At 36.6% G+C, this 25,875-nt stretch overlaps 2 protein-coding genes across 12 annotated transcripts in view; both read left to right on the top strand.

Annotated features, from left to right (window-relative positions):
- The first annotated feature begins 1,181 nt into the window (after window positions 1-1,181).
- Window positions 1,182-12,331, top strand: LOC107603192 (uncharacterized). 3 transcript variants are annotated; one of them, XM_016295921.1, is made up of 9 exons: window positions 1,182-1,506; window positions 2,375-2,690; window positions 3,916-4,236; window positions 4,657-6,418; window positions 6,567-6,623; window positions 9,025-9,238; window positions 9,382-9,515; window positions 10,154-10,225; window positions 10,319-12,331. In XM_016295921.1, exons 2-9 carry the CDS (start codon window positions 2,387-2,389, stop codon window positions 10,587-10,589), a joined length of 3,135 nt encoding a protein of 1,044 aa, XP_016151407.1. In that variant the 5' UTR covers window positions 1,182-1,506; window positions 2,375-2,386; the 3' UTR covers window positions 10,590-12,331. The 3 variants fall into 3 exon arrangements, with proteins under 3 accessions (XP_016151407.1, XP_016151408.1, XP_016151406.1); XM_016295922.1 differs by having other exon boundaries at window positions 1,182-1,647; XM_016295920.1 differs by having other exon boundaries at window positions 1,182-1,816.
- A 2,675-nt stretch (window positions 12,332-15,006) lies between these two features.
- Window positions 15,007-25,875, top strand: part of LOC107603197 (phosphatidylserine decarboxylase proenzyme, mitochondrial) — a 31,159-nt gene continuing 20,290 nt past the window's right edge. The window contains exons 1-3 of one of the 9 annotated variants that reach the window (XM_016295932.1): window positions 15,007-15,153; window positions 15,662-15,720; window positions 18,492-18,646. In XM_016295932.1, coding sequence (XP_016151418.1) covers window positions 15,095-15,153; window positions 15,662-15,720; window positions 18,492-18,646 — 273 coding nt within the window. In that variant the 5' untranslated portion in view covers window positions 15,007-15,094. Of the gene's footprint in view, window positions 15,154-15,183; window positions 15,500-15,661; window positions 15,721-18,027; window positions 18,103-18,491; window positions 18,647-21,529; window positions 21,647-22,394; window positions 22,469-25,875 lie in introns of those variants that run through there. The other 8 variants (XM_016295933.1, XM_016295938.1, XM_016295935.1 and 5 more) reach the window with 8 other exon arrangements.

The following is a 25,875-nucleotide window of genomic DNA, read 5'->3' as shown; positions in this document are numbered from 1 at the left end:
CCATTCTATCAACCAATGTCTTTGCTTCTGACCTTCGATGATCCAGTTCAACCATACTAATAAGCAAAAATTACCAAACATTTGTGTGTCTTTTTTTATTGCTGAAGTGTGTTGAAATTTCTTCTTCTGCGTTCTACTGTACAGACATAAATTTACTTTCTCTACAGCCTGAGGCTTATTCATTTCACTTTTGGTGTGAAAAGGCTTTTATATTTGCCAAAACTTTTTTTATGGAGTAACGCTGTAACGGGGCTGACGAGACGTGACACGTGTGGATCCATCTGCAAGCTTTTAATAGAGAGATGTGGTAAACATCTACCAACAGCCGCTTATTGGACCATGCTTATGAATGACATTCCAATTTATTTGTACACATTACATCATTGATTATATTTGTTCTCTATAGAATATGAACATGCCCTTCAGTAAGGCTATAACGTAATATTTAGTGTTTTAGTGCAGTGTCTAAGAAAAGAACACTATTTCACTCACTCAGATGGTATATAGACCTGCACAGATTGTAGTTCTAAAATCTAGCAGAAAATGATATTTTCATGGTTTGCCTCTGTAATTTCTTATGGTCAGCTAGGGTATAGCTATTTGTAATCTATGTTGTAAAAAATAGAAGAAGAAGAAAGGCATTTGAAATCAAATTAAATAGGAATGTTTGCCCTCTGCTGGTCATAATAACAGAACACTGATTTTGTAAAAGTATGAGAACAACCTGTGAGGAAAATGGTTAATTTTGACTGCAAAAAGCCATACTCTTCACTCACTCTTGTCAGACAGTCCACTAGTAATAAAGAATAACATAGCATGCTACATTTAACAATGTTTCCTAATTAGCTCATCATCATTCTGCGTTAACTAAAGGGGAAGTCCCTATAATAATCTATTTAAAATCTATAAATGATTAACATAAAAATATCGCAAACAACCTGCGGTGTTATTTTTAAATTAAACCTCTTTCGGGAATTAAATTGTGACTTTATTATTTTGAACAGCATATATTTTAGTAATTATTCTGACTAGTATACCACTGTGAGCGTCATTCTAAAAAGGTACACTGTAGATTCGGCGAAATAAAATATGTTTTTCAAATAAAAATCAAAGTGTTTCCATTAAAACAGTCCTGAGCTCCTGCAGCACTCAATGGCCCCGCGCATGACGGAAGTCGTCACTGCAAGTCAGTCGCAAATATTCCGACGTTTGCGAGTTTTGTTTGTTAATTTCATGATATAGTTAATTACGTAGCTGCAGTAATCATACGCGGGGTTAGTGTGCAGTCAGTTTGCTCTGGAAATCTGTCCAGCAGTCTAAATATGGTTCTGAAGGGTCGCCGGAAACGACTTTTACTGGCTTAAAGAAATCACATCCGACCTGTGCATCATGAGGATGGCTCGGCGAGTATTCGTGAACATATAACAGCACACTCTCGCCGCCGGAGAGGGGTTATATATTTATGTTTAGCGAGGACTGACAGTTGTAAACGTGAACGCGATATAGGTACTGCTTTATGAAACATGTCTGACTTGCTCTCGATTTAATTGTGTTCGTTTCGGGGGCCTTCGAAACCCTGACATGCATGAGGAGCCTGTCCATTGACATCAGTATGCATAAGACCTAAACGTAAAAAACAGTCGTGAAGTAAATATGAATAATTTCTTTAATGAATTACATGCGAAACGTGTGATGATATTTCCGACGAAACCTGCTCAGTTTCATTCATGCTATTATTCCTTACAAAACACCAGCTGGTGTTTTAATGCATCACTATTTATGTGTATAAAGGGAAATGTATGAGGACGTGTAAACAGTTAAGTACAATTTTGGGCATTGTACCATGGTATTATTGTACGTTTCTTGGAATTGTATGTAAATACCATGGTATATGAATAGAATTTTTCAGTACCATGTTACAAAGTAATCACAATACAATATTAGCATTTCTTGTATTGGAGTGTCATATTGTCATACTTATAAATATACTAATTCAGTGCCATGGTATTACTATCTGAGACCTTACATTTTGTAAATACCATGGTACAATATATACAATACCGATCGTATATGGTAAGACCAAAGAATACAGGTGCATCTCAAAAAATTAGAATGTCGTGGAAATGTTCATTTATTTCAGTAATTCAACTCAAATTGTGAAACTCGTGTATTAAATAAATGCAATGCACTCAGACTGAAGTAGTTTAAGTCTTTGGTTCTTCTAATTGTGATGATTTTGGCTCACATTTCACAAAAACCCACCAATTCACTATCTCAACAAATTAGAATACTTCTAGAGTAATATTAATCTTAACACATTTAATTCATGTTATGACTTAATCGGTTACCTATCTGATGTATTCTGTCCCATCAGTCCCGTTAAAAGATGTTGTCCAATCCTCCGGCTGAACTGAAAGGGACAGAGCAGGTGCCTGCGTCTGCGGCTGGTCCATGCCATCGTGCTGCTCAGTCTTTGCTGTATCAGGAGCAGCTGGCTGTAGGATGCAGAGAAACCAGCAGGGAGGAGATTGAATCTGGTGACAGAACACGATCCTCAGACTTTGGGAAAGGCGTGAAGGAAGTTCATCTGGAGAATGAAGGAGCTCTGAGACAGATGACATTTGATCCAAAAAGTAGTAACTTTGGAGTCGGTCCTAGTTTGACTCGCATGCACATGTGTACTCAGCAAGGTAATGTTGAATGTATGCGATCAAATCTGCAATGTTCACCCCAAGTTTGTTTTTACAAAAGCAAATCATATTTCCCCTTGCTACCTGAGAAGAAACTCCTATGTTAATATTTTGTTTTTAAATTCTATAAAAATTTAAATGTGCAATTTCCTTATTATGCTATGTATCACATTATCATAAACCACCTCTTAGGTGTGTGTTTTATTTTATGCACAAATTAAAAACGTTAGAATAATAAATATATACCTACACTACCGTCCAAACTTTTTAGGTCAATAAGAATTTTTAAAGTTTTTTTATGCTCAAAATGCTGTATTTATTTGATTTGAAAAAAACAGTAAAAACCGTAATATTTTAAAATATTATAAGTCTATTTTAATGAATTTTAAAGTGTATTTTATTCCAGTGATGGCAAAGCTGAATTTTCAGCAGCCATTACTTCAGTCTCCACTGTCACTTGATCCTTCAGAAATCATTCTAATATGCTAATTTGGTCCCAAAGAAACATTTATTATTATAATTTTTTCGAATGTTGATAATAGTTGTGCGGCTTAATACTTCTGTGGACAATGTGGTACTTTTTTCTTCAGGATTATTTGAATAAAAAATTATAATAAATGAACAGAAAGTTAAAAAAGAACAATATTTATTTGAAATGGAAATCTTTTGTAAATGTGTTTACTGTCACCTTTGATCAATTTAATGAATAAAAGTATTAGTTTCATTTAAAGAAAAAAAATCTAACCTGACCCCAAACATTTGAATGGTGAAATATAACAAATATTTAGGCAATATTCCATGATGATTTTTATTGAATAGTTAAATAGATGACAACATTTTTTTGTTAGACATTGCTTAGATTAATAGAAAACGAACATTGCAAAATAATAATACAATAATAAAATACAGAATATAACATAATATACATGTATGTATATAAATAAAAATACAATATAAAATAAAATAACGCAGAAGGGTCTTTCAGGTCTTCCATAGTTTGCTGCCCATTCATTTAGCTTTATTTTATGAAATCTCTACGATTGATGAATTTGTCCTCTGGGTTTTTGTTTTTTTTCCGTCTGCACAGGAGTAGCTTCACAAGTGTGTGCAAGTTTTCCCAAAAGGAACATTGCAGATGTATATTGTAAAATAATTGGTTCCAAGTCTTTTGGTATCGAGTCAAGATGTTACAAAGTGCAGCTTTTAATCAACATCTCCTTTGCAGAGGCCAAGTTTAGGGATCCACGATGGACATCTGCCACCTTCAATTCTGCTCCTCCAGCTGGACCATCAGGAGAGCAGCTTGGAACTCTGGAAAGATTTCTTGTGTCCCATCAAAATGAGATGAAGCGTCTGCTAACTGATACCTTCGGATCTCTTACTCAGCGTCTTGAGGCAATGGAGAGGAGGATGGACCAACTGTGTTCACAAAGCAGTGCACATACCCACAGTTTAGCTCAGCTGCACAGTAAAGTTGGCCAGCTGGGAAGAGACTTGTCCTTTAGCTGTCCAAATACTCCAAGTGTTTCATCAGCTTGCAGTTATGGTAAATGTTCAAGTTAGCATTATAAACACAGTCAGTTAATTTAATTATTATATAACTTGAAGCTAATTTCATATAATCTGAAAGGTCCCAACCCAAATGCTGTGATGAGCAGAGTTTTCTTTCCTGTGTTGATATGAATTTGCAGTGGGGAAAAAATATAACTTTTTTAATAACTAATATCATGTAATTTATTTTAAAGCCATAAACCATGATTTCCTGCTATTGCTTGTCATGGACGGGTGGTATTTGGAAGAGAGGACGTACTTGTTCTAAATTTGGTCCGTTTTCTGGAAGAGAAATTCGTCCAGGTGTTTGCTAAAAGATTATTTAGTAAACTTTTAGGAGTACACTAGAATGGGGGTGACCTTAAATCTAAGCATAGATTAAATTTTGATTTGACTTGTTATTTTGTGCTTGCAGGAGTGGATGCAGACATGCTGCAAGACTACAAAGAAATCATCTCAAATATCTCCTCTCCCGAATCAAAGAAGGACCCTGTGTGTTCTTGGGCAATGTCAACACCTTCCCAGTCCAGCCAAAGTCCCACTCAAAAGCCTGAGGACCTGAGCTGTCAGGATCCAAGTAGAGATTGTAGCAGCTCCAGTTCATCGTGTGGAATTCTAAAAACGTGCCCTTCGGGACAAACTGACAATTGTTTGCAGGGTAACTACTCACCCGTTTCAGATTTTGAAGACCTGGAGATGGAACTGGAAATTGAGAAGGACAGAGTTGCTTTAAACTTATTGGTCGATTCTGTGCTCAGCAGCTCAGATGACAATGACCGCTGGGGACTTCCTTGTAATCAAGAAGTACTGTCCTCTGATAGTGTAGAGAATAATAAATCTGTTCAGGAAGGAGAAGGTACCTTGAATAATCAGTGTTTACCTGTTTCTGAAAAACCTCGGGTGCCTTCCATTCAGTTTCTCAGATCTTCAGCTCCTAGTGGCTTAACGTCAAACACAAATACAGATCATCTTTGTTCATTTTCAAAAGCAATGAAGCTCTCTTGGAAACCAGTGGCATTGACAGATTTCTCTAAAGACGAGTGTGAAAAAAGCCAGCAGCAGTCTTTTAGTCAAAGGACCTTTCCTTTCTCCACTAAGCCACTAGGAGCGCAACCCAACCCTGATAAACCCAAGGGTTGTTCAGTTCAGACTTCTAATAAGAATGAAGACGCGATCTTGGACAAGATCAAAACAAATGGTTTTTTTCACTCTACTATTACTTCACTAAATAATAGTACTTCAGTCTTGGATCACATCCCAGCGTCAAGGTATATAGATGGACTGACAGGGTCAACTGCTGGAGATTCTGACGAGAGCACAAAGATAGGTAATAAGGGACAAAGCGTTGATTGGCAGTACTCAAATGTATCATACTCAAAGGATAGCCCAATAAAACTCCCTTTTCAAGGGTCATCAATCCTGCCATACTGTGAACTTGCTTTATCAAACCAATTAGTAAAAGGTGTAGGTGACCAAAAATCAATGACATTTCAACAAGCACACTCCACTTCCCATCTCTCGGCCCCAAGAAATGGGTCTTCCAAATCATTTTTAGACAGTGATACTAACAAACTGTTGAATCAGCTCTCGGATACTGCCTATCGCTTGGTGTCCAGAAGCTGTTCTTCAAGCGACTTGAATAGATGGACTGGTTGCAGCAGAACTGGATCCAAACTCAAACAATGTGGTGGAAAGAAACCTCACTTTCCTGGATTTCCCGCTCTAAAAGAAGGACAAAGAAAGGGTTTCTCCAACTTTGAGCAGGCAGGAGGGATATCCAAACATTGGCAGCCGATTCTCGAGGACTTGATACTTCCTGTCTCTTCTCGATTTTCTGGTACACAAGCTTGTCATTCAGACGCTTTACCTATCAACCTGGATAAAGACTCTGCGTGTTGTCCTAGCTTATCTCAACTTTTTCGGCCCACCACTCCACCTTTGTCTACTTTAAGCAAAGGGAGCTTCTCTGGGGCAGGTGTTAGTACCGTTCTGGCTTTATCTTCTCCAGCTTCCTTCAGACTGTGGTTTCGACACAGGCGGATCAGCTTTCCTCTTATGCAGTTGACACGTCCTGGTATCCAGACGGTTGTGAGTCAGATTTTGGGAAGGTGCAAGTTTCATCCTTTTCGACCTCTGGTTGACTTTACAGCTCCACCAGGCGTAGACAACGATCACCAGTGAGTTAAAGCTGTTGAAGTTAAAACTTTGTTTTGCATGTTTTGATTGCAAGGAAATTTTATTTACTTAATCAGTGGTGAATGCTAGTTTTTACCTGCATGCTACTTGCACTTACAATTCAACCCATTTTGATCTTTTCATTTATAGCTATATATGCCGATCCAGTCAAGAAGCTACACCCAGCAGGAAAAGAGCTTCAGCACGGTGGGCATATCCCCCTGCATCTTTCGCAATTTAGCCAATCTATTCATTGAAAAAAAAATTATCAGTCTAAAAAATAACTGGTCTGCTAACCAGTTATGGTTCAGTTTGTAGGTGAAGTGCATCATTTTAGCGCAACTGGCAACACAAAACCGAATTGCTGAAAATCATTCCAAACCAATGGAAGTCCGACAGTGGCCAGGCGTCTTTACTATGTTTCGATCTTTTTTTCCTTGAAACTCATTTTGTGGCATCTGTGGGTTTCATGTGTTTGGAATGCAAACATCACTATTATTAATTCAGCTACACCTACAGACGTCAAACTTCAGTGCATTTAGCTACATACATGAATGACAAGCTTGGTGTGTGCTGTTACTTTTCTAAGCGACTGAATGTGCGATTTTTCAGGTATTAAAAAATAAAGCTTGTAGAAGAAGTGACCAATCTAAATCTACAGACAGAGATATCATAGAGATCTGAGGGTGGATTCTTTTGGGGTGGGCCAATAAGAAACCACCCACAACACCCTAGCAACTGCATAGCAACACCCTGGCAGGAACCCAGGACACTGTCCTTACCAAATCCTTTAAGATTTCTAGTGACAATTTGTCTTTCGGATGAGACGTTAAACCGAGGTCCTGACTCTCGGTGGTCATTAAAAATCACCCATTGGCCTCTGACCATCATGGCCTCCTAACAATCCCCATATCTACTGATTGGCTTCATCACTCTGTCTTCATCCTCTCCACCAATAAAGCTGGTGTGTGTGGTGGGCGTTCTGGAGCACTATGGCTGCCGTCGCATCATCCAGGTGGATGCTGCAGACTGGTGGTTGATGAGGAGATACACCCTGACAATGTAGAGCGCTTTAAGTGCTTAGAAAAGCACTATATAAATGTAATGAATTATTATTTATTATTATTATTGTCTGTACACACCAGTTGCGACATATCTACAAGATATGCAAATCAATCACAAATCACAGTCAATCTGAAGAGCATGTGGGTGGGCTCTCTCTCTGCAACCACACTGCTGTCTCACACTTCCAAGGAAATAGATGTTTCCTTTGTTATTTTCCTTTATTATTTCCTTTTCAAGGTCTGAGGTAAATTATCCATTGTCTCTTTAATTATGAATGAATGATGCATTTATATAGCACTTTACTGTGTATTGTTGTACACCCAAAGCGCTTTACAATCATGTGGGGGGGTCTCTTGCTCAACCACCACCAGTGTGCAGCATCCACTTGGATGATGCGACAGCAGCCACAGGACATCAGCGCCAGTGCGCTCACCACACACCAGCTACAGGTGGAGAGGAGAGAAAGTCATAGAGCCAATCAAGTGGATGGGGATTATTAGGAGGCCATGATTGACAAGGGCCAGGGGGGCAATTTGGCCAGGGGTTACACCCCTACTCTTTTACGAGAAGTGCCATGGGATTTTTAATGACCACAGAGAGTCAGAACCACGGTTTAACGTCTCATCCGAAAGACGGTGCTTTTTGACAGTATAGTGTCCCCGTCACTACACTGGGGCGTTAGGACCCACACAGACCACAGAGTGAGCACCCCCTGCTGGCCTCACTAACACCTCTTCCAGCAGCAACCTAGTTTTCCCAAGAGGTCTCCCATCCAGGTATTGACCAGGCTCAGCCCTGCTTAGCTTCAGTGGGTAACCAGTCTTGGGCTGCAGGGTGATATGGCTGTGGCATATCACCCTGCTGTCATATCACATGGCTGTTAAAGTCATGCAAAATGATATTTAAAACCAAATTTCTGTACAAAACACAGTTAATACCAGAGGTGTCACTCATGATAGAAACTGTTACAAAATTAGAATCCCGTCGCTCGTTGTGTATCGCTAACATGGCTGGTTACATCAAAAACTTTATTAATATGAAAAAGACGTTATTCGTATTGCAGCATTGCATTGTAAAATGTAAACAAAATCTAGTTTTTCCATTCAGTTTCGTGCTGCTAGTGGTGCAGAAATTACTCACTTCACCTTAAAGTGATCTTCTCACTCTCAGAAATAAAGGTACAGCAGCTGTCACTGGGGAGGTACCTTTTCAAAAGTTACTTATTTGAACCTAAAGGGTCCATTTTGGTATCTTAAAGGTACATATTGGTACTTAAAGTGTACATATTAGAACCTAATAGTTACAAAAGTGTACCTTTTGAAAAGGTACTGCCCCAGTGACAGCTGTTGTACCTTTATTTCTGTCTTTTAAAACATTCTGTCATGATTGTTGTCAGATTTGAAGCATGAAGCCAATCCAATTTTACAAACCACAGATATCTGCACTTCTAAGCTGATCATTTAATCATGTAGATGTTGACTGATGTTGTATTAGCAATCACCTGGTATTCTCTAAAATGCTTGCTTGCTTTCACTGTGTGTAGGAAAGCCACCTCATCTTCATCAGTGTGTCATCTGTCAAAAATTAGTTTCACACCAGAAAGGAGTCTGGATCACTCTTCTCGGCACACCATCAGCCCCAAGTCTGTGCGATTGGATGAATCCGCTACTGAATCTGTGCCTAGTTTTGCTATTGCCAGTGCAAATGTCAAATACCCTGGTTTACACAGTCGGGTGGCATCAACAGAAATGAACCAGGTATTATATATATCATCTCTTGTAGCATTTGAACAAACAGTGAAAGAAGGAAGAATGAAAGCTGGTGAAAGTGTTTGGATTTTCAGACATGAAAGATTTCACATTCCAGTTTCCTCAAGGCTGGACATTCATCTTTCTTGTAGGTGGAACTCTACGACACTAATGCTGAAGCTCAAGGAGGTCAACGTTCCAAAAGGGTCTCCCAAATTCGTATTCGTAAGACAGTTCCCAAACCAGATAACAACCTTACTCCAATGGGACTCCCCAAACCAAAGAGGTCTGCTTTAGTCTTTACAATAAATTTTGATGTGGAATCTGATTAGAACTGGCTGATATGTAAATATTAGACTTTTTGCTAGAATTCTTGTGATTAATGTATATTTTTCTATATATTTTTTTTCATTATTCAGAGGAACCATCATTTGTCACAACAAAAGATGCAAATGCAAAACTGGTCTTAGGAATCTTAAAGGAACACTCCACTATTTTTGAAAATAGGCTCATTTTCCAACTCCCCTAGAGTTAAACAGTTGAGTTTTACCGTTTTCGAATCCATTCAGCCGATCTCCGGGTCTGGCGGTAGCACTTTTAACTGTAGCTTAGCATAGATCATTGAATCTGATTAGACCGTTAGCATCTCGCTCAAAAATGAGCAAAGAGTTTCTATATTTTTCCTATTTAAAACTTGACTCTTCTGTAGTTACATCGTGTAATAAGACCGACGGAAAATGAAAAGTTGCGATTTTCTATGGCTAGGAACTATACTCTCATTCCGGCGTAATAATCAAGGAACTTTGCTGCCGTACCATGCTAAATTAAAAGTGCTTGAAAATTGCTGTGATACTTACAACATTGGTTAAAACATATCATAAATATTCGTTCACCTTTAAAACATTCTGTTTTGTGTCCCACAAGGCTGAAGAAAAAGGAATTCAGTTTGGAGGAGATTTATACCAACAAGAATTACAAGTCTCCAGCCCCTAACAGGTTTGTTTTTGCTATTTTTATCAATCAGTTTATTTTTTTACTCTTTGTGTTAATCTGGAAGTCATTTTCTGATTCTGATTTTCACTTATGCAGAAGCCTAGAGACGATATTCGAAGAACCAAAAGAGAAGAATGGCTCTTTGGTATGTATTGGTCATCAGAAACGAAAGCGAGTTCTAGACTTCCCAGATTTCACACTGCCTCGCAAGCGCAAGGCTAAAACGAACCTGGGTCCACTGCGTGTGAAAGGACCACGAGGACGGGCTCGTAGGGGTAGACAGGACAACGCTGACCTTGATGTATTGCTAATCGAGAAGCTCACAGAGCTGGAAGACTACTTCTCTCACCAAGGCCTGGAGGTTTAAGCTCAGTTTTTCACAAATCTTTATTCTCGGTTACCAAAAATGTTGGTTTTAATCTTTTTGCCTGAACAAGGAAAGAATTTGAGCTTGTTCAGCCATCGTTGTTCAAAGAGCGTTTAGCAATAGAGGGAAAAGAACACTTTCTTGTAGCATTTACAGTTGAGACTTAAGAGTGTGTGAAGTGGACTGACCCAAAAGACATTTGAGCAATGAGCGTGTGTGTGTGTGTGTGTGTGTGTGTGTAATATAAGCACATTATAGTAAACCTTCACTTGAGCACTTTCTGTATCCTCACAATGTGACTGCTGCAACCTAGTTGTGTTGTGTTTCTCTTGCATTTGCAACATGTTGCTTACCAACACGCTCCTAACTGTCGTTTTCTGGCAAAAAAAAGAGAAATAATGATTGATTGTGTGGTTTAAGCCCTTCAAGGTCTCTTAAAAACAAGGAGATGTTCATTCTTGACTACTAATGACATCTGAAAGTGCTTTCTAAATGAAAATGCCGAGGGATTTGCTGCCAAAAACAAGAATACGAAAATACGAATATTCTTTTAAATATTCTAAGGTACGGTGCAGTGTTTGATCACTATATTCTTGCGAGATGTTCTAAAATTCTTAATGCATTTCACCATAGAAATAATTCTTTACTTTGTGTTTCTGTATTTGTTGTTCTTGCAGGGCTGTCATGAATTAGCCAGTTTTGAAATGGGATTTCCCTCAACCTTCTCACCTTTAGCTGCTAGACTTTTAAATTGAACTTCTTCAGCTGTTTGACATTGTTTTGAAAATCACTAAATGAATCATTTATTCACCCTTCATGTCATTCCAAACCTGTATGACTTTCTTCTTCAGAATGCAAAAAGATAAAAATGTCCATATAATGAAAGGTAATGGAACCCAATGTTGTCATTTGGACAAAAACAGTTGCAACATACTTCAAAATATCTTCTTTTGTGCTCCACAGAACCAAGTAAATCTTGCAGGATTGGAATGACATGAGGGTGAGGAATTAATGACAGAAATTCAGTTTTAAGAAAACTGTCCCCTAAGGTTTTTTGGTTTATATAGCTAAGAGAACATTCTGAGTTATGGAATACATGTTTGCCGTGAATCTATGGTTCTTTTTTGCTGGCTTAATATCTGGTTGACATTAGGGAAGCGTTTGGTTAGATCCACCTTCCACATTTCTGATCTGATATTTACTGGGTGTTATATGCAGCTAATTAAGTGATGAGCTGGCCAGATTAGACATATTTTTAGTTTTAGTTTTATCATTCCATTGTGCGATATACTGCCACAAAGTTCTCATATCTTGATGATGAAACTAAGGTAACATTTTTTGTTTTGATGTGGTGTATTGTCTTTTTTTTAATACAAAGCTTTTACAATCAATTGTAATTAACCTTGGACCTATTACCTATAGCTTTGAAAGTCTATCATCTGCACTTGACCCCCAAATAATCTGAGCCTTTGCCCGGCGAGCATCTCTGTGCCAGTATGTGATCGAAATGTGCTTACAATGCAACCTATAGACATGTATTGTCTCTTTCAATCACTTTGAACTGTTAGAATTGTACTCGCAGGCCCAAATGTAAAAAAGGCTGATGTGTGTTTACGCAGCTCTGTTGGTGGAACCAGTTGTTAGATCTTTTTTTTTCTTACTACACATACAGTGTTACAGAAACCGCTGCTGTTGTGCTTCTCTTTGAGCTCACCAGCAGATCAACACTAAGTATTGCTTGAGTGCTGTCAATCAATGTGATTATATATATATATATACAGTATATATATATATATTTTATGAATAAAAATAGTGTTAACTACGAGTCAGTGTCATGCTTGGATGGTTTACTCAAATCACAATAATTTATCTTTTTTAAAAGGTGAATACTAAAAATGAGAATATTAATATCAAATAAATAAAAATAAAAAGTCAACAAAAATGAAAAAAAATAAGCAATAAAATAAAGAAAAAAACATTTATTTTAACTTACATTTAAATACATTTTCTTTATAATCTTTCTTTGTCATGTTGATGTTCCTGAAAGTGTAAAGCAAACAACAAAAACTAAAACAGCAATAACTTTTTTTCTTGTTTGTTTTAATTTATTTTTGTACATGGCAATGTGACCATACCATGGTTTTTGGACATTTAATATAATAGTACTAACCTAGTAATCTGGATTATGTAATCAGAATCCCAAAAATTATGTACTTGTAATTAGATTATAATACATTTTTAAATACTTTTTTATTGATTACATGATTACATTATTCACACAATAGCGATAAATTATTCATAATTTATTTATTCTCACTAATTCTTTCCTAAATCTTTTAAATTTTCCTTTCTAAATAGCCTACTGCTTACATACATTCAGAAACTCTTCTAGTTTTGTGGGAATTCACACAAAGACCAGTCACTGCTCCGAAAACTGAGAGGCCACACACTACATTTGACCACTGGATTTACAGAAAGTGTTTCTGAACATTTCAACATTGTGCCAACTACTGACTACTTCGGTCACAGGACATGTAAACAAATAATATATTTAATATTTTTTTAAATGAGTGTTTTATTTTGATTGTTGTTATTTTAAAATGATTTAATTTTGCATTTTTATGATTTAACTAATTATTAGCCTTTCATTAAATTCTCAAATCCCCTGCAGTTCCTTCTCGAACCCCAGTTTGGGAAACCTTGACATAATGTAATAACTTAATGCACTTCATATTGTTCATAACAGTGAATTGAATATATTTAAATCAATGTGATAAATTAATTAAGGTAAAAGTAATCTGATTATATTACCAAAAAATGTGTAATGTAGTGGATTATGTTACTAACTACAATTTTTGTCCTGTAATTTGGAATCAGTAATGGACTTGTAAGTAATCTACCCAGCACGAATGGTACCAACTAAATATTTACACTTTTATTTATTTCCTTTTTTAGTTTGTTTTAAATGTGATATTTGTTTATTTTCTAATTGATTTAAAGGGATAGTTCACCCAAAAATGAAAATTCTGTCATCATTTACTCATGCCATTGACTTCCATAGTAGGAAAAAAAAATACTATGGAAGTCAATGGCAACCACCAACTGTTTGATTACCAGCAATCTTCAACCGTGTTGGGGGTAACGCATTACAAGTAACGCGAGTTACGTAATCTGATTACTTTTTTCAAGTAACTAGTAAAGTAATGCATTACTTTTAAATTTACAAGAGAATATCTGAGTTCCTTTTTCAAATAAGTAATGCAAGTTACTTTTTTTCCCAATTTATTGATTGACAGTTCTGGTGTCGCCATGGTGACAGAAATCAGAAGATGTAACTGTAGTTCTAAAATAAATATGAATATGCATTAATTCATCTCACTCAAAAAACAAAAAAAAACAAACACAGATTCAGTATTCCTCAAAATGAATAAAAATAATGCAACTCAGAATATGACGCAAACCTGCAATAATTAAATGTTAAACAACACAAATATCCTTTATGTATTTAATCCCGTTCTATTAACCAATCTCTTTGCTTCTGACCTTCGATGATCCAGTTCAACCGTACTAATAAGCAAAAATTACTCTAGACTCTTTTTTTATTGCTGAAGTATGTTGAAGTTTCTTCTTCTACGTTCTACTGTACGGACGTAAACTTACTTTTTACTTCAGCCTGAGGCTTAAGGCCCGTTCACACCAAGCACGATAACTATAAAGATAACGATAACGATATAGTTCTAAAAATCGTTCTCAATATTAAAGAATAGCAAAGTTCACACCACAACTATAACGATAACGATACAGAGGAACGATATCGTTGTGATCGCTTTCAAAACGATTTTTTTCCAGCTGATGAACGATAAAACACTGACAGCCAATCAGAATCCATCCTGCTGTCACGAGCTCGAGAATTTAAAGCGGCAGACGCGCGTGCGCTTAGAATAAACAGACGATATCGTTCGCTGGTGTGGACGCTAATATCGTTATTTTATAGTTATCGTTCTTGGTGTGAACGGGGTTTTATTCATTTCACTTTTTGGTGTGAAAAGGCTTTTATATTTGCCAAAAATAGAACTTTTTTATTTGAAAAACTAACAAGCAAGCCCTGTCCAGATTTAAAAAGTAACGCAAAAGTAACGTAACGCAGAACTTTCCATAAAAAGTAACTAAGTAACGTAATTAGTTACTTTTTTTTATGGAGTAACGCAATATTGTAACGCATTACTTTTAAAAGTAACTTTCCCCAACACCGATCTTCAAAATATCTTCTTTTGTGTTCAACATAAGAAAGCAACTCATACAGGTTTGGAACGACATGAGGGTGAGTAAATGATGACAGAATTTTTCATTTTTGGGTGCACTATCCCTTTAAGTTCTATTTATTTTCGTAACATTAGGGCTTCGAGTCAAGGGCTGTGGTAATGAACCCTCCATTCCGGTAGATGGCGGAAGTGCGTCTTGTCAAGGACGGGAACACGGAGGCTCTGTAACCGCGTGAAAGCATCATGGCAGCGCTCGTACGCAGACTGTTTATTACCCGCCTGACAGGGACAGGCAAGAGCAGGTAATTGTGTCATGTCATTTTGGGATGTCGTGAAATAATCTCAATTACATTAGACCTTCTGAAGCTAATGCTAGCATCTTCATGTGTTGGCTTCATTAGCCCGTGAAGTCTGACTGGCGAACCTGTCGAGACGAGTTGATCTCGGAGCCTAGTTACACAATCAGCTGAAGCACTGCAGCATTAGCACATGAGCTGGGACAAGCCCTTTCTTAGCTTAGGAGAACCTTTCTAGCAAGTTGGCCCGTATGATTTGTTGTTTTTTAACTACGAGGCCCAGTTAAGTGAATACAAGACGTGACTGCTAGTTACATATTTAAATGTCTATATCAGCTGGGCGGATTTCAAGGTGAAATATTCATTCATTCTCTTCAGTAATGTTTCATTACTTCAGACTTCTAAATGGCGACATTCTTTTAAGTTATTCATATCGAGATGCTTAGAAATGCACATGTCGGTAATGTAGTTCTCGAGTGTTTTTCAGTTGTGATGTGAATTGTCTTGTTTGCAGTTTTCTGCAGCACAGTGGCTTCGGTGTCAGACGGAGTCAACAGAGGTTATTTTCAAAAGGTCAGTCACATTTACAAAGTATTTTTGTCCATATTCAACGCTCCCACAGACGTTTTTTATGCGCCACTGCACAATTCCGCATTTTAGACAAACTTGCGCAACGTTACGCTAAAAGCTTCATAAGAGACTTTAGGTGACACCGCTACGCCTTTATATCAATATATATATATATATATGTGTGTGTGTGTGTGTGTATGTATGTATCACACCAGAGCTGGGTAGATAACTTATTAATTGTAATCTGTTACTGGTCCTAAATTACAGGACAAAAATTGTAGTTAGTAACGTAATCCATTACATTACACATTTCAGGTAATGTAATCAGACTACTTTAAGATTACTTTTAGGTTACTTTTGACCTAACTTGATTATCACATTGATTTAAATAGGATAATCTTGTACCATATTGATATAAAAATACAAAGAGTTCAAAAAAAATGTATTCCATTCGTTGAAATTAACAACAGTAAGTGCGTTAAACATTGCATAACGTCTGGGGTTTGTAAAGGCACTGCAGGGGCTTTGTGAGTTTAATGAAAAGTTAGTCATTAATTAAATCAAAAAAATGTAATATTAAAATAAATCATTTAAAAATAACATAAAAAGAAATGAAACACTTCCTAAAAAAAATTGTTTATGATCATTAACCAATGTCAAGAGAACCGTGAACATGCAAATGTGATACTCAATTATTAAATATTTATTTTAAAATCTCATGGGTGCTTCAACTAAATACAGGTGCATCTCAATAAATTAGAATGTCGTGGAAAAGTTCATTTATTTCAGTAGTTCAACTCAAATTGTGAAACTCGTGTATTAAGTAAATTCAGTGCACGCAGACTGAAGTAGTTTAAGTCTTTGGTTCTTTTAATTGTGATGATTTTGGCAAAAACATTTAACATTTTAACAAAAACCCACCAATTCACTATCTCAACTAATTAGAATATGGTGACATCAGCTAATCAACTCAAAACACCTGCAAAGGTTTCCTGAACCTTCAAAATGGTCTCTCAGTTTGGTTCACTAGGCTACACAAACATGGGGAAGACTGCTGATCTGACAGTTGTCCAGAAGACAATCATTGACACCCTTCACAAGGAGGGTAAGCCACAAACATTCATTGCCAAAGAAGCTGGCTGTTCACAGAGTGCTGTATCAAGTGCAGTGACGTTGGATTACATCTAATCGGTTAAACTACTTCAGTCTGTGTGCATTGAATTTATTTAATACACAAGTTTCGCAATTTGAGTTGAATTACTGAAATAAATGGACTTTTGCACGACATTCTAATTTATTGAGATGCACCTGTATAAAGATGTTCAGATGACAATAATGTTCGGGAATGCCTGCATTACGTGTAAATAAGAAATAATGCGTTTTAATGTGTTTGAAAGACAAAAGCCTTCAAAAGACATTGTAATAAATGGTATCACTGAGTGATAATTCAAATAAACATGAATGTTTTCATCAGTAGTTGGTGCAATGTTGAAAACACCTGAAATGATTTGTGTAAATCCAGTATTCAAATGCTGTGTGGCTTCTTAATTATCTGTGTAATTACAGCCACCTGAATATTGACTGATCTTTGTGTGAATGTCCTCAAAACTGGAAGACTTTCTGAATGCATGTAAGTGGTAGGCTATTTTAGAAAGGAACATTTAAAAGAGGAATTTGGGAGAATCAAGTTACGAGTAATTTATTGCTATTGTGTGAATATGTAATACTGTAATAAAAAGGCTGTAGGCTGATTCTGAGTATTTTTACATGTGATAATTACATGTGCTTAATTTTTGTAATCTGATTATGTTATCCAGATTACATCTAATCGGTTACTACCCAGCTCTGTATAACACACGCAAACGGTGTGTGCTTGTGTGCTTACATAATTCCAACTGAGATTGGATCAACTAAGCATGTGGTTTTCTTTAAACAATGACTTTCTTATGTATATTTGCAGTTGATCTCCAAACACTATCCTTAAATTGACTGTCACAAACATCTAATGGATACTTTGAGGTTATTTTCAAAAGGTCAGTCACATTTACAAAATATTTTTGTCCGACGGTTTTTTTATGCGCCACTGCACGATTCCGCATTTTTCACAAACTTGCGCAACGTTACGCTAAAAGGGTCTTTCTTGGAGAATGTAAAACTGCAGTTATCCAGATTACATCTAATCGGTTACTACCCAGCTCTGTATAACACACACAAACGGTGTGTGCTTGTGTGCTTACATAATTCCAACTGAGATTGGATCAACTAAGCATGTGGTTTTCTTTAAACAATGACTTTCTTATGTATATTTGCAGTTGATCTCCAAACACTATCCTTAAATTGACTGTCACAAACATCTAATGGATACTTTGAGGTTATTTTCAAAAGGTCAGTCACATTTACAAAATATTTTTGTCCGACGGTTTTTTTATGCGCCACTGCACGATTCCGCATTTTTCACAAACTTGCGCAACGTTACGCTAAAAGGGTCTTTCTTGGAGAATGTAAAACTGCAGTTCGTTATAAGAGACGTTAGGTGGTACCGCTGCGTCAAGTCTTTATATCAAGCTATATATATATATATATTAATATATAAAACACACAGTGTGTCTGTGCGCTTAACTAATTCCAACTGAGATTGGATCAACCAAGCATGTGGTTTTCTTTAAACAATGACTTATGTATATTTGCAGTTGTTCTCCAAACACTATCCTTAAAGTGGCTGTCACAAACATCTAATGGATCCATTAAATGATGTTATTTTTCCTATATCTCAGGTTTTCTTGGACTACAGGCCCGTGTACGACCACTTCCTCTTCTTATAGCTACAGGCGGGGGTTATGTAGGATACAATCAATATGGGCAATACAAGGATCAGCAGCTGGAGAAGCTTGGCATCGAAGTGCAACCACGAATTGCCAATGAATTTCAGGTAAGGTCAATCTCAGAATACAGTATTCTTTGTGTGTAAAATTCCCAGACAAACTGTCTGACAGTTGCAAAACGTTGCCATTGCAAATGCGTTGTCTGTCATGTCCACAACCTTTTCCCCCACATTCTGATTTTAGCTCAGTTGGTTGTGTGCCGTGAACTATGCAAACTTAAGTTTCCTGAAACTGTGAAAACTGATATCAAGTTAATAAATTCATTCTCAAACTCACTTATTTGTGCTGGTATAGTGAAGTTGGGACACTGATGGTATGGCTGTGTTAAACGTCTCTGGATACTGAGATACTCTGTGGAGCCCATGTTCAAAAGTGTGTGTACATACTAACCTTTTTATACAGTGTTATTACAAGAATGAGGATTCATGCTAACACACACACACACACACACACACACACCCATATATATATGTATATAAAACAATGGTCACTGTGGTTGTCATTTTGATTGTATTAATCTTACATGTTTATCCACATGCTTTTTGTCCATGTCCTTGTGCATTTTTTGGCTAAACATTATTAAAATAAAACGATTCATGAAGCATATATATATATTTAGTATATCAGCGGTACTAAAATAACACTTGCTTGAACACTCATCCGATCAATGAAAAAGCATGAAGTGGCCAAGTGTAAACAGGCCCTAAGATCCAGACAAGATGGTGTGTCATTCACCACTCTGTCAGAGTTTTGATTGTGGTGTTGCTTTGATAAATACCGGCTGTACAAACATCCATACCTGACAGTGTCGGTGTGACACTGCAGGAGATGTCAGGCTGTTACGGGAAGATTTTGGCCATTTGTTTTGTTTGGCAAGCCTAAAATCTGTTGCTTGTGCAAAGTTATTTAAATCGACGTTAACCAATTTAAATAACCTAAAAAACAAATAACTAAAAAGATAGCTGTCATAGTTTTTTCTTATTCAGTGGTAATCAAAAATGCCACATGAATCAGATCTAATAATATTAAAGCTGATCATACTTTAAAGTTATTAAAATTAAGAGTGACTTAATCACTTAATTCATTTATTTGTGATTATTAAATGTCAAGTCTTTTTAAATGAAATGTTCCCTGATGTAATGACATGCCACAAATCCAGGACAGGTACAATGTTGTGTTCATTTGTTGTGTGACCTTTAATACCAGCCAGGTGATCTGGTTGTTTGCGTGTCCGAATCACCTGAGCGTGTTGAAATTCACTGCTGGTGTCACTAGCGTCTGATTGGCTGGTTTTGTTTGAAGGCTTTCTCTAGTGTGATGTAGTGTTTTATCTGTTTCATACAACAGATAAACATCAGCCTCCAACGTGGAGCTCCTGTTTAGCGGTTGCTCATCGTGACCCGTTCATGACCTGTCTCTGTGGGTGCTGGACCGTTATGTTTGCACACAAAGCTGTTATAATGCAGTTAAGTCGGTTGTCACAACCTCTAAAAAGTTGATCTTTTGTGACTTTAAACATGACACGGGGACATTTTGACAGACTTGTACCTTACAAACAATAGCAAGATCTTCTTGTACGGAAAGGGGGTTGTGCAGCAAAGCTACAAGGGACAAGACTATTTATACAGTGTCTGAATCGAGGAGAAAAAAGCTCTAAAATCTCCTTTTTAACCCGTATGTGATTTCATTGCATTCTAAGCATGTAGAAATAGTGCTTTTGACATTTTCAGACATATTATACTCTTATCTTTATCATGCATATGTGTTTGGCTTTGGTGTTCATACCATTGAAACTCTCACTGGTAGCTCTGTGTATGATCGGTGTTCACAGACTGTCAGTCATAGACTCTTCTTTTATGTTACGCCTGATATATGAGGACAGATTTCTGTTCAGCAGGTTTGTTGTAGATATACAGATAAGGCACAGTGTGGCAGAAAGCCTTGCTGCCAGAGATAACGGTGCTCTTTGTGTAGGTGTGCGCCCATTTTCCAGAACCTTCTCAGACATACACAGTGGCTTTGTTATATTTGTAGCCTAGAGGTGTTGGAAAATAAATCAAAGTCTTCTGATACTTGTACTCTTTTGTCATGATACTAAATCGAAACGTAAAACGTGTAATAATAGTTATTGTCTACTGTTCAGGTTTGGGATCAGTTTCTGAAAAGAAGTCTCACCAAGGCTGCATTTATAAAATACAATAAAAATAGTCATATTTTGAAATATTATTACAATTTAAAATAACTTTTTTTAAATAATAATATATAAATAAAACCAGAAAGAAATAAAGAAAAGAACAGAACTAAATCGATGCATTCTTATGCTCTTTCATCATGCTGCTAGTAAATCTTTTTTATTTATAATAAAGCAGTCTTCGATACCGTTTCGACACAAAACTAAAAATCATCTAATGTCTAACATGAATATTTTTAATTCTATCTTGAAGAGGTTTAAGGTTGACATTTTCTTCACTTTCTTTTTTTGTATTTGATAGCAGCAGTAATGAAATAACAAAAAGTTTCAGTTGTACTATCCTAGATTCTTGTTTAATGCATCATCAAGCCCAGCATGTGCTACATCCTTATAAACCAGTTCCCAAAAGTAATACCAATTCACTGCAACCCCTCCACCCCAAAAAATTATGAGTCACAGTATGTTGCAATAGGTAGTTGTCGTAACACACAAAAGCAATCGCTCTGTGAAAATGATCGTGGCACAATACAGTGATAAATCAAATAGTTTCCTTTAATGGCTTCAATCACAAGCACTTGGTCCTGTGAGTTATATTGATTTCTCTGTGTCTTCTGAACACACACGCTATAGCTGTCTGCAGTTGTGTGTGTTTATGGAGTGGGATGGGCTCTTTGACAGTCATCAAATAGGAAGTAAGCCCTTTCACTCACTGGTCTGGTTAATATTTAGTGATGACATCCCATCACACACATGCCATATCTGAGCGGATCCTAGTACAAAGACAGTAAGAGGAGTGTAGTCCATTGAGAAGATCGACAGACCTCTTATTGAGTCACTCCATACAAGTGAGTGTAAAGATTTCCTTGAAGTCATTTTGGATTTGTATTGTGGGATGAATTTGAATTCTTTTTTCATTAGGTTGTCAAATTATTTTATGTGTAGAGTAAACTAGAACGAAATTATTGAGTTATTACTAGTGGGGGATCATTCATAGTGTTTTTATACAGGAATTTATGTTTTAAAACGCATATCAAAAGATTAGTCGAGACAGGAAGATTTACTTCCTGTTTAATAGGAAGTCAAGTTCATGTGATTTGCAGGGGGTCAAGTGTGCTTTTGCTTTTCCTTTAAAGGATATATGAAGTGTATTGTTTATTTGATAACATTTATTGTTGCCAGGGCACAACAAATAATGTAATTGTTTTTATTGTGTTATAAATTATTACAGAAACATTACAGAATGTGAAGGAATACTAAACTGTCAAGAACGGATGTAAAAGAATCAGTTCAAAGAAATTCCGCAGCATTTAGGTTTTTCTTAGTGATTGATCTGGGTAAGAGAAGGAAAAAATAATGAATAAATAAAAATATATGCAAACATATATATATATGTGTTATATTTTAATAGACGGATAGATGGATATGTGTTTAAAATAAATTGGTGCTGTCAAAATTAACGCTTTAACGCATTACAAATATTAAATGCAATTAACACAGGGGCGGAGCTAGGGTTGGCCACCCCTCTCACAACTGCTGCTTCTGCCTCTTTTTTTTTTTTTTTGATTTTTTAATTTTTTTTCTTGACAAGAATTGCGTTTATTTAGATGCAGAACATCTTTACCATCTCATCAAACAGGAGACTTTTCAGAGGCGCACTGCAACTTCACCTCAGCACCAGGCACGAGTCAAACGAGCACAGAAAATGTACAGGTGATGAGGAACTTCAGTAGAACAACAGTGAACTGTGCTCAGATGAGATGCTGTCAGGCCATATGTCAGTAAAAACCAATGTTCCTGTCCTGTCAGCTGTTATGCTGTGCTCATAGCACATGCTCTTCAACTGCACACCAAAATACGGCGGTGCGCGTTGTATTATATTATTAAAGTGCTTTATCATATTAAAGTGCAAATGAAACTACGAGCATGTAATGTCATAGATATGTTATCAGTTAAGTGAAGTTACCAAAAAAGGCTATTAAAGCTGCCTTAAAACTGTGCATGCATGCAAGTATTTGTTATACGAGTCACATTTAAGAACATGCAGTGGTTTTCAAAACTGTCCTAAAGCAGCCCAGCTCTGTCTCCCTCATCTAACTCCCGATTCGACCCGTCAGCTCATTAATAGAGACTAGGCATGGGCCGGTATGAGATTTTGATGGTTTGATAACCTTAAGCAAAATATCACGGTATTGTTGTTACAGCTCTAAAATGTGTTCATTTTAAATGTCTGGGTAAAAACAAAAACCTGAGCACAATATATTTTGAGCAACATACAGTAGTATTTGCTTATTTTTTTCTTTGATTTGTTTCTGAAATGTGGGCTGTCCTGCAGCTTTTGATGTGGATGGTTGATTTTCTGCTAGAGCTACTGCTGCCCTAAAAAGAAGAAAAATAAAGACTGACATCTTTATTTAACCTAAATCTGTAATTACAGTGATTTCATTTTAGTTATATAATTCATATACATATTTATATAATTTCATATCATTTATTTTATAATTTCATATCCATCATTTGATTTAATAATAACCCAATTTGAAGCAAAAACAGAATGTTCTGACTAGCTTTGTGAAATTGTACTACATGCCTGAACGAAACAAACAACAGAAGCTCTGAATGGGACGCAGATTCACTCTCTGACAGCAGGAGGCGCTGATACATTTTAAATGTCTGGGTAAAAACAAAAACCTGAGCACAATATATTTTGAGCAACATACAGTAGTATTTGCTTATTTTTTTCTTTGATTTGTTTCTGAAATGTGGGCTGTCCTGCAGCTTTTGATGTGGATGGTTGATTTTCTGCTAGAGCTACTGCTGCCCTAAAAAGAAGAAAAATAAAGACTGACATCTTTATTTAACCTAAATCTGTAATTACAGTGATTTCATTTTAGTTATATAATTCATATACATATTTATATAATTTCATATCATTTATTTTATAATTTCATATCCATCATTTGATTTAATAATAACCCAATTTGAAGCAAAAACAGAATGTTCTGACTAGCTTTGTGAAATTGTACTACATGCCTGAACGAAACAAACAACAGAAGCTCTGAATGGGACGCAGATTCACTCTCTGACAGCAGGAGGCGCTGATACGACGTTACCTTGGTTATCGCTGTAAACAAAGCAGAGCTGTGCTGAAACACTGCTTTAATGTGAATTATACGAGATGAAAATAAAATACCATCTAAACGTTTATGAAGACAGTCAGTTCCCTTCAGAAACACATTCATATAAACCCCCAAATCAATATTTAGGCTTTTCTTCCAATAGTTCGTGCCTCATGAACAGTGAGTGATCTGCCTGCTACAGTATTTTTCTCTGTGCGTCCGTCTTCAGCGTCTCTGTGTTAACGGGCGTTTACAGACTTCATATTTTCACATAAATGACATTTGGAAAATTATATGCATTGCAACGCAGTTTGTCCAGAACCGAGACCGGCTGCAATAAAACAATAAACGGCCGGTTGTCGATCGCGTAAGTTCCAGAGGAAGCTCCTTCGGCCCTCATACACACACGTGACTGACCGCTCGCTCGCACCAACAGGAGGAGGAAGGGCCGTTTCACTCTACACTGCACTCAACAGGAGGGATTCCTACACTTTCAGTCTTTGAGGAGACATGGTAAAACAGCACATACCGCAGGAACGGTATAACGTTTGAAACCGTGAAATTTTCAAATCGCGGTATACCTTGAAACCGGTAATCGGCCCATGCCTAATAGAGACTTTAAGAGCTGAAGTGGGTCACAAAAGGTAAAGAGTTGTAAGAAAACACGATGCGTGTCAGAACCGCGTCATGTTCAGCAGCGGCAGCTCTTAAAGGGGTCATATGATGCTGCTAAAAAGAACATTATTTTGTGTATTTGGTGTAAGGAAATGTTTATGTGGTTTAAAGTTCAAAAAACACATTATTTTCCACATACTGTACATTATTGTTTCTCCGCTATGACCCGCCTTTTTGAAACGCATCGATTTTTACAAAGCTCATCATTCTGAAAAGCGAGGTGTGCTGTGATTGGCCAGCTATCCAGTGCGTTGTGATTGGCCGAATACCTCAAGCGTGAGACGGAAATGTTACGCCCCTCACATACTGTTGATGCCGTGTCCGGCTGGAGGGACGAGACAAAAACATTAAAACCCATTATAAACGAGGCATTTGTTGCATCCAGTGGGGACACAATTACTGATTATAATGACTTATACTGTCTTTTTATGTGTTGCGTTGCATCGCCCCGCGTAAACATAAAACTCTGTCTGCATTTGTGGTCGAAGAAATGACAAACAGCAAGTGCTACTCTACTGCCCAAAACTCGCGTTTGAATCATCAGTGGAGATCTTCTTTATGCACCAAGAGCTTGTAACCCTCCACAGAGAAAAGAAAAATTGAAATCGCATCATATGACCCCTTTAAAGCATCCAAAATAACCTAATAACCAGCTGCTGTGATGTCTGTTAATCAAAGAACAAAAGAAAAAAGAGCTTTAAGGATTTATCTAGATTTAATTTAGAGTTTAGTGTTTGATAACTTTATTCAATTTCTGTATTTCCTACTTGCTGAAGGGCACAGGTAGCTAAATATGACATTTATTATAATGGGTTTATGTGAAGATTGATCTAAGTTCACTTGAAGTTGTTATTTTTTAAAGTCTAATAAATGATCAAATTGATAGCTCTCAGTTATAGCTACTCATGTTGAATGGCTATAGTCAATGGTTAAATATTAGGGGGAAAAAACCTATTTCCTAGAGACATCAGTAGTATTGGTATCAGTGATACTCACCTTCAAAAATAAAAAAAGATGCCACTAAACAAATCTTAAAAAATATACCGCTTTTGTTGTTTCTACTTTGATTTGAAGATTGAATGTGACATTATTGCAATATAAAAGTATTTAAAAGCTTTAATGTTAGGTGGGATTAATCGCAATTAGTTTCAGCAAAAATGTATGATTAGTTAATTTTTTTTAATGGATTGACAGCACTAAAATAAATATTAAAAGATATGTGTTTAAAATATAAAGGAGTATTATTATTGTAACAAATACACAGCTATTGATATGAATGAATATAAAAATCATA

The sequence above is a fragment of the Sinocyclocheilus grahami genome, unplaced genomic scaffold (genome assembly GCF_001515645.1).
Source record: "Sinocyclocheilus grahami isolate Dianchi unplaced genomic scaffold, SAMN03320097.WGS_v1.1 scaffold342.1, whole genome shotgun sequence".
NCBI lineage: Eukaryota > Metazoa > Chordata > Actinopteri > Cypriniformes > Cyprinidae > Sinocyclocheilus > Sinocyclocheilus grahami.
The sequence above is the reverse complement of the archived record's forward strand: the minus strand, read 5'-3'. Positions and strand labels throughout refer to the sequence as shown.